Source organism: Salvia hispanica, chromosome 2 (assembly GCF_023119035.1).
Source record: "Salvia hispanica cultivar TCC Black 2014 chromosome 2, UniMelb_Shisp_WGS_1.0, whole genome shotgun sequence".
Lineage (NCBI taxonomy): Eukaryota > Viridiplantae > Streptophyta > Magnoliopsida > Lamiales > Lamiaceae > Salvia > Salvia hispanica.
In genome coordinates this window covers 2,952,985-2,964,213 of record NC_062966.1, presented here as the reverse complement: position 1 = coordinate 2,964,213, position 11,229 = coordinate 2,952,985, and the positions used below count along the sequence as shown (strand labels likewise).

Below are 11,229 nucleotides of genomic sequence, written 5' to 3'. Positions count from 1 at the left end.
TTTAACATCCTTGGAATCAGATGATGGGGATGATGGTGGTGCCCCGGGGGCGAGGGGGGGAAGCGGGGGGTATGCCGTGGGGATCCCGGGGGCGGCGGGCGGGGAGGGCGGGGGGTGGGCGCCGGGTGGGGTATGCCCCGGATGCAGCCAGATGATAGGAATGATGTGGGGGGGGGGATGTCGCACGGTATGCATCCGGGATGCCGGGGGTGCGGGGTCAGGGGGGGACGGGTATATAGGCCCTCGCTTGTTTTTTTGGGCTTCGTCTCACACGTGGGCCCCGGGGGAAAAGGCGGTTCTGCGATGCCCTTTTCCCCCTTGCATGATATGGGGATCGATCTCGGGGGCGATGATACCCCCGTTCCCGGGCACGCCGGGGGAGAAAAGGGGGAAAAGGGGAAGGGCGGCGGTCGGGGAGATCCGCCCGAGCCCGGGCCCGGGGAGTGGACGGAGGATGAGTCGCCCCGGTGGCCAAGGGGTGGTTGGAGGTGTCGGCGATCAGGGTTGCGAACAACCGGGGTTTGTCAACATGTGGCGAAGATCGGGGCGCCTGGGAACCCCGCCCGCACGGGAAAGGGCCGAACGAGGAGGTCGGGGGAAGGGGGGGGGGCGCACCGGGCCCCCGGTGGGCCGTTTTTGGGGTATCGCCCGCCCTCCGTCGGGCCAAATGGGCGGGCGGGGGGCCCCGGGGGTGGCGGATCGGTTCCCCCTTTGGGGGGGAAGTATAAGGGTTACCTTAGGGTGCTTCTTTTCTTGAAGGACCGGAGAAGTTCCGGGGGCGGGGTGCGGCATGGGTGGCGGCGGGCCCGCTATGCGGGGACTCAGCGGCCGGCGGATCCCGCCTCCCCGGATCTTTTGGGGGTTTCCATCCCCCCCCCTGGTCGCCCCGTCCGATTGAACCAAGGGGCGCGGCGTTTTCGGGGGGGATCCCTATCACCCCCCGAGGTCGATCCTCGCCCTCCCACCCCCCCCCTCAGTCGCTCTCCTTCGCGTAACCAAAGGGGCTCGGATTTCGGGTCTTAGAGTGGAAAACGCCCCGACCCACGGAGAAGGGTTTCGCCCGGGTGCTCGAGGGGTACGCGTTAGAGATGGGGGAGTCACGGGCGGGGTTGACGTGGGCTAAGATACCACGGGGGGCCGGGGCGACCCATGGGACGACGGGGCCCGGGGATGAGGGAGAGAGTGGCGGGGGTCGTTTGTTAAGCCCTTTTTTTTTAAAAAAAAACGTATTTTTTTTAAACTTTTCTTTTTTTTTAAAGAAATGGATTATTTTTCCCCTATATGTGTCGTAAAATTTTAAATTCCCCTTATCGCAATTTTAATTGTAAATGTAGTATATTTTTTAATTATTTTTTTGCGGGGTAAAAACCCCCGGTGGTTTTTTTTGTGTTCGACGTGGCGAGGGACGGATGCTCTAAAGGAACGGTAGCCGAATACACTCTAGCTTCCCTTCATCTATAATTGATACTCCATGAGACGAGTATAAGTAAGCACAGCAACTAACAGCGTACGACTTCTGTAAATGGGCATACAACTATCAACTACGATCACTAGCCATTAACAGAGACAAGGGAGGGGTATAAAATTAAAAGACCTAATTTGAGTAGCAGACCTATGGGGGCAGCGTTAGTTAGACTTAGCGGAAGACATCATCTTCCTGAACTCGTCAAAATTGACGAAGCTGTCCCCATCGGAATCGACGTTCTTGATCATCCCGGCACAATCGAGCTCGGAGATGCGCTCCCCGAGGCGAGACAGGATCTGGTGGAGCTCCTTGACGGAGATCTTGCCGTCGTGGTCCTGGTCGTAGAGGTTGAAGGCCTCAAGCAGCTCCTTCTCGGCCGACTTGTTGCTAGGAAAGAAGGCGGCGAATTCGTCGAGGCTGATGTGGCCGTCGCGGTCGGTGTCGATCTCCTGCATCATCCGGTCCACCTCGTCGGGGGAGGCGGTGGATCCAAGGGCCTGGAGGACTCCGGCGAGTTCCTCCGCGGAGATCTTGCCGTCGCTGTTGGAATCGAAGCGCGCGAAGACTTTGCCGATATCGTTCATGTTGTTGGGCTTGGGATTATTGGTTAATGGATAAGGAAGAGAGAGAAAGGGGAAGATGAATTGTGCTGTAGGGAATGCTGTGTATTTTATAGGCGGTGCAACGCGTTTCATACATATCAAAGATAGGTGGATGCGAAAATGAAATCTGATTCGTGTCGCGGAGAAGGTGAAACCTCCGCATTCATTCCGATGACACGCATTCCTGTTAGCAATCATATTCAGATATCTTCATTAAACATTTTATTTTAATACTATAGTATTTTATTAATTCATATTATTTATATTTTATTATAAAATTATACATGTCCTGAACTTTCATCATTGCAAATGCGACGCGTCCTTGTGTATAGAAATAACAAATTTCCACCTTCTAACCTCATTGCTTCAATAAGTCGTTTCGGGTGGATTCTCAGTTTATTCATCATCTCAAGATGATCGATCGCCTTAATCCTTAGAAATGTTGTTCTTGCTGAGAATCCACCCCAAAGGGAATTGAGCCAACTGCGACACAAAGAGAATTATACAACGCGGAAGTTGTAATTTCTAAGCAAATGGACGAATTGTCATAAGGCTCAATCTCTACATAGCATATTGATGCACAATTTATTACAACTAAAATCATCTTTACGTATATAGTGAAGAAATAGTATAGCTAAAGATAAGCACGAGATATCGAACACAAAGATTAATAGTCAATTTTAGTACGCAATAAAGTATCATACACCATTTGGACAATCTCAATTTTTGAGTTTTTAATTAACTAATACAATTAAAATATAATAAGCAAGTAAGAATAAAGATAAATCGGACAAGATGAGGATTCTAGGGACATGCTTTGACTCTTCCTTTAGTTGAAATTCAATTTAGATATCTGAGTTGACAAAGCATTCGTTAGAGCGAATCTCCAAGCTCACCAACTTCTCCGTTTCAAACATCGAAGCCATTGTTGTTGTGAAATGGATCCCCAATTCCCTCAAACAGCACCAATTGTAAATAATACGACGAAAACAATCGATAATAAAATGAAGAACTTGCAAAGAATGTGTATTAAATTCGGTGTATTCAATCTGAGAAGCTGATTCAGAAATGTAATTGCGAAGAAGAGAAACTAAGAATCAAGTTGGAAATCTGAAAACTAAACAACAAACAAAAAAATAGTACTCCATAAACTAAAAACTAACTATTCTAACAGCTAGTTAGATCGACGGCCGAGACTAAGACATCTTAAATCCACCTCATCCAACGGTCACTGAAACACTTCAGTTGGAATATCAACGACTTGATCCCCATTCAATTTCTCCTCTTCTCTTCTCGATCAATGACTGATGATTCATGCGTATAGGAACCAACTCAGCAAGCAACCAACGGTACGAATATTAAATGATTATAATTTATAAATGTCACATCCGAATCAGAGAAAAGCATAAACCAACCCTTCATTAAATTAATACTAAAGGGTAGCATATGAATTCTTTCTTTTGTGTTAGTTCCTTGGTCATAGAGTGTAAATAAGATTATAAGAATATCTATCTATTGGGTTATATTTCGTCAAAAGATAAATTCTACGTTCGTTTCCACCAAGATGAAACCACCTCTAATTTACAACAAAGCATTAGAAAAAAAAAATTTACTTTGTGCCCAAGCTCATGCACAGTCAAACCCCTATACATTTTCCTGCAATAGAATCAGGCGCCAGAAAACCCACGTCCCTCCCTTCTTTTTTACATGGGCAAGACAACAATATCTCTTGGGTAAAATTCAATTAAGTTGAGGTGCACCGGGCTGCTGATGTGGGGGTACGTCACCAACAGCAACACGTCTCCTTCGACGCTCCCTTAGGTAAAGAACTGTGAGGAGGCAGACAAAGAGCGCCAGAATTGTTGCATTGCCTTCTTCCATGATCACGTTCTCCACCCATCCCTCCACTTTTGGATAAACTTCTGGGAGGGTATCAATCATACCAACCTGAAGAAACACGGTCATCATACAACAAATTAGGCACATACCATCATTCATAACAAAACCAAAAGCCTTGACCACAAATAATCAAATTCAAGAAAGGAAAAGATGTGTTACAGAAGAGCTGTATAACTCCAGAATATTATCAAACCAGAGGAAGCAAAGCTGAGTTATTTTGTCATTATGTAAAGTGCAGCTCATAAGTTAACTCGCCTTGTAAGTATCAATGGATCACAGAACTACAAATTAAGTTTACAAAATAAATGCAGGCAGTAAAGAGTTAAGTCCAATAAAAATTGAAAAGCACCATGTGAGAAAAGGAAAGTTTACTACTCATATATAACCATAGCTGGTGCTGCTGCTTACTGATTAATCATATCAGAAAATACTTTTGACAGAATGAAAACTTAGACATCAAGGATAAACCAAAAAGATAAATTGTTTTTCCGAGATTGAACCTCCACGATCACCTTGCACTAACGGCAGCACATATGCAGGAAAAAATACATTTTGCCAAAATCAAAACTTGGACATCCATCATCCATGTCAAACCAAAAAAGAATAATTAGGAAATAAGGAGGTAATTAAAATGTTCTGTATCTAACAGAAAAAACATAAAGCCATGGTCAGCTCCATATCACAGGCTCAAATGAAAACAAGGAGAAATAAAAATTCAACATATGGTGGAAAGAAAATAAACTCACGAGGAAACTGTTGCCATGATTTCTTCTAATCCACAGACCGACAAGGGCTAGTGCTACAGGTAACTTTGAAGCAGGATCAACTTCTAAGGCTTGATCATAGTAACGTTTGGCAAGGTGAAGATCCAACGGTAGTCCCAACCCATGCTCATGCATGTATCCCAGGTTGAACATGGCCTGGGCATTGGACTGAGATTTAGCGTGCATATATGCTTCAGCAGCACGATCAAAATCCCGTTCTGTACCCTACAGAATACAAGAGTGAGGAAAATAAGTGTACATATACTCTCAATAGCCCTGTAGATGCACTTATCTTAAGAAAGAAGATGTATAAGGAGTTACATCATTAAACAAGACATCCTTATTGATGACATATAAAGAATGTTAAATAAAAAGGCAAATTTAACATAGTGGGCATCAGGCACTAAAACATTCTTCGATCTTGTCAGAGAGTGAAAATGAAAGATGCCATAATTTTTATAGTATGAGAGGAAGTATAGACTTGAATCTTACCATATGAAGATTCTTCTTGAGACCGACACCTGTATGAAACATCTTGGCTAATTGGTAGAATGCTTTTGGCTGACCTGTATTAGCAGCCAGTGCAAAGTACTTGGTTGCTATCTTCAAGTCCCGCTTAGTCCCAAGCCCCTTTAAATACATCACACCAAGGCTGTAGAACCCACAAGGTTCTTCGTTGTCAGCAGCTTTATCAAAGTATTCTTTTGCCTACAAAAGAAGGTTGGAGAATAAATATAAGAAGGAAAGATTGGAAGAACGACCAAATGATTAATAGAAGGCAAACAGGAGAAAACAATGAACTAAAATTAGATCACACCTTCGTGTAATTCTTTTTCTCCACTCCATAACCCTTTACATATAAATATCCCATGCCATTGTAAGCTGAATAAAGTTGTTGTCTTGATGCCAGGGTAAGCCATTCTAAAGCCTTAGTATAGTTACGTTCAACCCCAGCACCTCTGGCATACATCTCCCCAAGAAGTTCCATTGATCTAGCCTCTCCCTTCTCCGCCGCCTTTGACAACCACCGTAACGCCTTAGCATGATTGCGCCTCACTCCTCTCAACCCGAAGTAGTAAAATATACCAATTTTGTACATAGCACCTGCATTGCCTTTTTGAGCCTGATATTCCAAAATCTGGAAATCTTCATCATCCTCTCCTCTAGACTTCCTGAGAGCTTCTTTATTCTCCTCAGCACCAGTATGGATTCTGACTGGCTCAATTGCAGGCGAAATCTTTGAAATAAGAAAACTATTCACTGCTACCTCTGCCAGTTCAGCATACAACTTAACTGCGTTTTCATGCATCTACAACGAATTAAAACATGGATTAAAGCAACAACAAACAGTTTAAACTTTAAACTATGACTTCCAATTAATAGATGAAAAAATTAAATAGAAACCTTACTTCCTGGCAATAGTAAGTGTACGCCAAGGCCATCTTAGACTGCAAATTTCCGCCCTGCGCAGCAAAATAGTGATGCAGGAATGCTTTGGCGTCGTTCCTTTCCCTCCCAATCCCCATGCTATGCAAAAACCCCATGACCGACTGGCCATGCGGATGCCCCAGAGCAGAAGCGGCGGCGATATCCGCAACCGCCTCATCAATAACCCTAAATTCCCCTCCGGTCGCCGCATCCACCAATTTGCTCACTCCGTTGTAGTAAATTGCACCGTCGCCGTGATTAGGGCTGGGGATTTTGGAGTCGGGATCGGGCTCGAAAAGCGGGGACCAGGAGCCGGGATCAAGGAGCCAGTCGGGTTTGGACTCGGAATCGGGGAAGCCGTCGAAATCGGAAACGTCGTCGGGCAGACTGAGGGCGGCGGCGTCGGAGAGAAGGTCCTGGGAGAGGACGAGAACAAATGGGCGGGCGAGAGAAGCGGCGGCGGGGAGGATGAGAAGCAGAAGAGCGCAGCTCAGATGCTGGGTTTTTCGGCAGAACATTCCCGAACACCAAGTAGTACTTTGGGCTTTACGAATTGTTCCTAATTCATGTGCTCGTGCTCTGCGTCTATGTTTTTTTCCCGTTATCACGTACAGTCGCGTCGCGCCAGCTCAAGATCATTGAATATTTTTTATTAATAAAATATAGTAGGACTAGGAGTAGTATATTCCAAATATTCGAACTTGATTAGTGTTACTGTTACTCATTAAACTGATCCTCATACTTTTGGAACATGAGGTTTTGACGAAGAATTGTTTTTTTTTTTTTTGTATTTTTATTTTAGGTTTAAGGTGGAATTGTTTGTTGCGTGATCTTTTTTTCCTTGTTAACGACTCTCGTATACAGTAGAAACTATACAATACTACAATTGAGTGGAGGTCTGAGCTCATATGAGGGTGAATGTGTAAATTTGAGTTTGTGCTCTTCACTAAATGAGATGTCTTTATTCTAGAGGCGGATGCCAAAGCATTCTTCTAAACAATTGAGAGAAGAATCGTTATTGATTGTCACCAATCTTCTTTTATTAAGGCAAAATGTGAATAATATCTTGTTTGGTTCAGCAATAATTCACACAACAATAATTTATGTTGTCATGATAAGTGTGAGGACCAGATAGTAGTATTGAGATTTTTATATTAGACCTTGGATCACAATAGTATATGTAAATAACGGGACCGGGGTGTTTGGACTTTGGATCCCTGTTAGCTGCCAAAATTAGGGTTATGTAAATATTGTTGTCTCACTAATTCATTTTGTAATGCCTATTAGAACTAGTTTTGTAGTGCATATTTTGCCTAAAGAGGAAATTTCGGCTCAAGGTTAGTTTGTTAGTACTTTGTGATCATTTTCCTTTTGTTAACAGACCGGGGTGTTTGGACTTTTATGTTGGGCCTTGAAGCCCAAAAGGATCTATTCAATCCATATTGCCAGAATTGGGATTATGATTTATGACCAATCCTTTTTTGTAATCTCTCTACAAAGAGTTATCTTGTGTATATTTTGATTGCTTTTGTGCTCCTGTATTTTTTTTCATTTTAGATTTTTTCACATAAAAATCTTGGTGTTTTTTTTTCTATTTTATGGTCTAGTTGTGTCGCACTTTTTTAAAGATTGGTTGTTGCCTAATTAATTGTACACTTCGAGTTCTCAGCTCGGCTCTCCGTTGTGACTGAACTTAAGCATAAATCACAAAAGAGGGTTATTATAAGGTTTTCGACAAAAATATATATTGAAGTTTGCTTAGTTATAAATAGATGAAAACAAATTATTGAAATAAAAATATACATTTTGAATCATCTTCAACTGACAAATCCTAACAATAGTAACTAATGCTGTATGATAAAAATACCTCAGCTCGGAAAATATCGAGTGCAAAGCCATTGAAGCAACTGATGACAGCTTGTTGTATGTCGAGTCCAAGATTGTCGATTGCAGTCAGAGTGGAGAGTAGAATCCCGGGTTTACGCCCACAAAACATGTGGATGTTCACTGCATTTCCTTCCCTTAGTCTCACCTCAACCTATCAAAACACACTCTAATAAATTGCACATTTAATTTGATCATTCAAGTATATATATGTGGATTATCAAATTGAGTAAGTTACCCTAGCCGGTTGTCCGGTGGGGCTGCTCAATGGGCTTGCAAAGGCACTCGGGCAGAGCTCTTCCTTGATGCGGGCAGGAATCCCAGGCGTTGTAGGCGTCATTGGGTAGAAGCTCATGTTTGTGGTCGGGGTAGATGCACCCGGGATGGCCTCGAGTTCATTGTGGAGGTCGTTGATCTTCTGCAGGAGCTCCTTCAAGTAATCAATGGCATCTCCTAGTATTGATGCCCTATCCATCTGTTTCCACAATATGGGATTTATGTTGAGTGATAAGATAATTTGATGGTCTAACAAATTCAAAACCAATCAATAATCAATAATCAATTCATCAAAAGTAAATGGTACAGTGGCTTGAATTATTTTTATCTATTCATTCAGTTACTTAAAAAACGTGGCGTAAGAAACTTTTAAATCCGGATTTCCATCTTTGACGGATCTTTATTTCTTTCTGATTATTCTATTGAAGTTATAATCAGAGCAAGTATATAGCTAGTGTCAGAATCAGTGATTGAAAATTGAATTTCCATTTTGTGTAACAACAAGGAATGAATAAATAGTAAATGGTGGTAACAATAATGACAAATAATAAGTGATGGGGATGGGGCCCATATATAACATAAAATTTTCAGCTGAAATTCAAATGTCATCTGAAGAAAACGCTATATAAAATGTGTTAATTGAATAAATAAAAGTATATTACTTGAATTTCTGGTCTGTGGTCCTGAATGCAACATGTATTTCAGAAAAAAAAGTTCTTCATAGATTCCATGTGACCGAAATAAATGCTATCAGTCTCACACACACTACTTTAATGTGCATGCCTCCTCTCTCAATCAGTGTACATTATAGTATATGCCAATGAAAATCGATATCTCATTATTAATAACACACCAAACAAAACTAGTGAATTGTTAAATCAAATCGAAACATATATCACGAGAGAAATTAAAGAAAAAGAATGAATGAAGCTTGCAAAGAGCGTGAATGGCTAAAGAAACAAAAACTTATAATAGTAATTGGAAAGATTAGTGATTAGAAGCATATATACCTTACTAATCTTGGGCACGACAGACCTGAGCGTGTAGAGTCTATCATTGAGCTTCTTCCGACGGCGGCGCTCGGCCATCAAATTCTTGGCCGGAAGGCCCTTCTTCTTCCCCTTTCCATCGATGTTCCTAACACTACTCTCTAACAAGTTATCATCGTCAGAATCACAATTGAAATTAGATCCATCAATGCTCAAATCATCCCCACTGCTTCCTAATTTCCTCTCATGATTAGATAGTAATATCTGATTATTGTTGATATTTCTATCTAAGCTCAAACACCCCAAATTACTCCCAAGATTCTTCCTAAGAGCAGCCCTCTTCTGGAACAGCGTCGGCTGAGACCCCATCGATGATCCGAGCGGCTTTAAAACCTTGGATCTGTTGTTGAAGAGCAACAAATTACCCTCCAGCATGGCGTCGGCGCAGTTAGGAATCCGGTGATGAATAGTACTATTATTATTCAATGCGGTCTCCGGATATCCACTCTCCAAGTTGTTGTTTTGGATCAACAATGGCTTCGGCTGTGGAAAGTAGTTGAGTTGGTGGCTGAAAACGGAGGCTGATGTTGGAGAGCATGACGCCGACGAATCCACAGCCATGGGGTTGTTGAAGCTCGGTGAGAATGAGCCGTTGGCGATGTACCACTCTTCGTTCTCGGCTTCCAGCATCGATTTGAAGCTCGACATTTCCATCTCTTCATTAGTATTATTATTCGCCAAGCTCATGTCCCCGTTGTTATTGTTATTGTTGTTGTTGTCGTCGTTGTTGTTTTGTGGCGGATCAGGCACGGGCCAAGACGACGCCTGGTCATCGTCGTCTCGGCCTTTGGAGCCGTCCATCCAGACCATGCCATTCAACATCCTCCTTTTGTCTTCAATTAATTTCTGGATTGATCGTTTGGGGAAAGGAAAGGAAAGGGAATGAAACTTCTACTTAATGCAAAGAGATATAGAAAAGTAGGTTTGTTTGAGTCTTTGGTTGAGTGAGGCAATGAATGTGTCAATACTAATAGATTTCACTACCGGCAGCTGTATCTTTCATCTGCATAGTGATAGTGTATATATATATATATATATATATATAGAGGATTTCTGCATTTTGCACTAATTTATACTCACTCCATTTTACCGAGACGTCCACCTTTCAGTTTAAATGTTACTACTACACTGCATTTTAGTACTTTTTTGGAATCACACATTTTTCTTCTATTTTTAGTATTAAAATATTCAATTATATTTTTTTCTCAACTTTAATACACCTGGCAACTATATTTTCTTTTGAAATAACAAATTCTCGAACTTGCAGTTATTATTCAAGAAAAATTTATATGAAATTTTCTATGTATTTGGTTTCTATTTATTATTTCATGTTTTCTTGTACAAAAAAATATAGAAAAAATTGAGAAAAAATTTGCCCTCGATGAATAAGTAATTGTAATGTAAAATTAATAAAATAAACATAAAAATGATTGCAATGTAGTAAAAATGTAATACTTCATGCGTTTCTTTTCAACACGCAATTTAAGAAAAATTGTGTTAAGTAATTTAAGTAAATGAACAATAAAGTATGAAATGAAAAAAGTGGAGAGATAAAGAGAGAAAAGTGAGAGTAAAGTAAGTGATAAAAAATATATTGTCTTTTACTAAAAAAGAAATAACTCAAATACCATGGAACGTATCAAAATGGTAAAAAGACTCAAATAATAAAGAACGAATGGAGTACTAATAAGACAGAGATAAAAGGTGATTGGTCATGTTATTACAAGTTAAGACTAATCTTTATAGATATATCAAAATGAAAAAACGTTATTGATTGTGGATGCATGAAATGAATATTATAATATCCTGAAAATGGGGCTATTTAAGAAAAAACTAATATTTATAGATAAACATTATTGATT

The 11,229-nt window shown here is 41.3% G+C and overlaps 3 protein-coding genes and 1 pseudogene across 3 annotated transcripts; 1 reads left to right on the top strand and 3 right to left on the bottom strand.

The window, feature by feature from the left end:
- Positions 1–303: 303 nt before the first annotated feature.
- LOC125206118 (translation initiation factor IF-2-like) lies at positions 304–1,023 on the top strand. The gene has a single exon (XM_048105415.1). It carries the CDS (start codon positions 304–306, stop codon positions 1,021–1,023), a length of 720 nt encoding a protein of 239 aa, XP_047961372.1.
- Positions 1,024–1,487: 464 nt separating this feature from the next.
- Positions 1,488–2,150, bottom strand: LOC125203953 (calcium-binding allergen Ole e 8-like). Its single transcript, XM_048102481.1, has one exon. It carries the CDS (start codon positions 2,047–2,049, stop codon positions 1,627–1,629), a length of 423 nt encoding a protein of 140 aa, XP_047958438.1. The 5' UTR covers positions 2,050–2,150; the 3' UTR covers positions 1,488–1,626.
- Positions 2,151–3,563: 1,413 nt separating this feature from the next.
- Positions 3,564–6,751, bottom strand: LOC125207644 (annotated as a pseudogene).
- Positions 6,752–7,989: 1,238 nt separating this feature from the next.
- Positions 7,990–10,336, bottom strand: LOC125206117 (transcription factor ICE1-like). Its single transcript, XM_048105414.1, has 3 exons — positions 9,329–10,336; positions 8,281–8,517; positions 7,990–8,196 (listed from the first exon to the last, which is right to left on the bottom strand). Exons 1-3 carry the CDS (start codon positions 10,187–10,189, stop codon positions 7,990–7,992), a joined length of 1,305 nt encoding a protein of 434 aa, XP_047961371.1. The 5' UTR covers positions 10,190–10,336.
- Between the last annotated feature and the right edge of the window lie 893 nt (positions 10,337–11,229).

What these genes read in the sequence shown, in the direction of transcription:
- LOC125203953 (XM_048102481.1), bottom strand. Translation starts at nt 2,049, where the DNA reads ATGAACGATATCGGCAAAGTCTTCGCGCGCTTCGATTCCAACAGCGAC.
- LOC125206118 (XM_048105415.1), top strand. Translation starts at nt 304, where the DNA reads ATGCCCTTTTCCCCCTTGCATGATATGGGGATCGATCTCGGGGGCGAT.
- LOC125206117 (XM_048105414.1), bottom strand. Translation starts at nt 10,189, where the DNA reads ATGTTGAATGGCATGGTCTGGATGGACGGCTCCAAAGGCCGAGACGAC. An exon ending in TCGTGCCCAAGATTAGTAAG is followed by an intron (nt 8,518 to 9,328) that starts GTATATATGCTT and finishes TTGTGGAAACAG; the next exon opens with ATGGATAGGGCATCAATACT. An exon ending in CCACCGGACAACCGGCTAGG is followed by an intron (nt 8,197 to 8,280) that starts GTAACTTACTCA and finishes GTGTTTTGATAG; the next exon opens with GTTGAGGTGAGACTAAGGGA.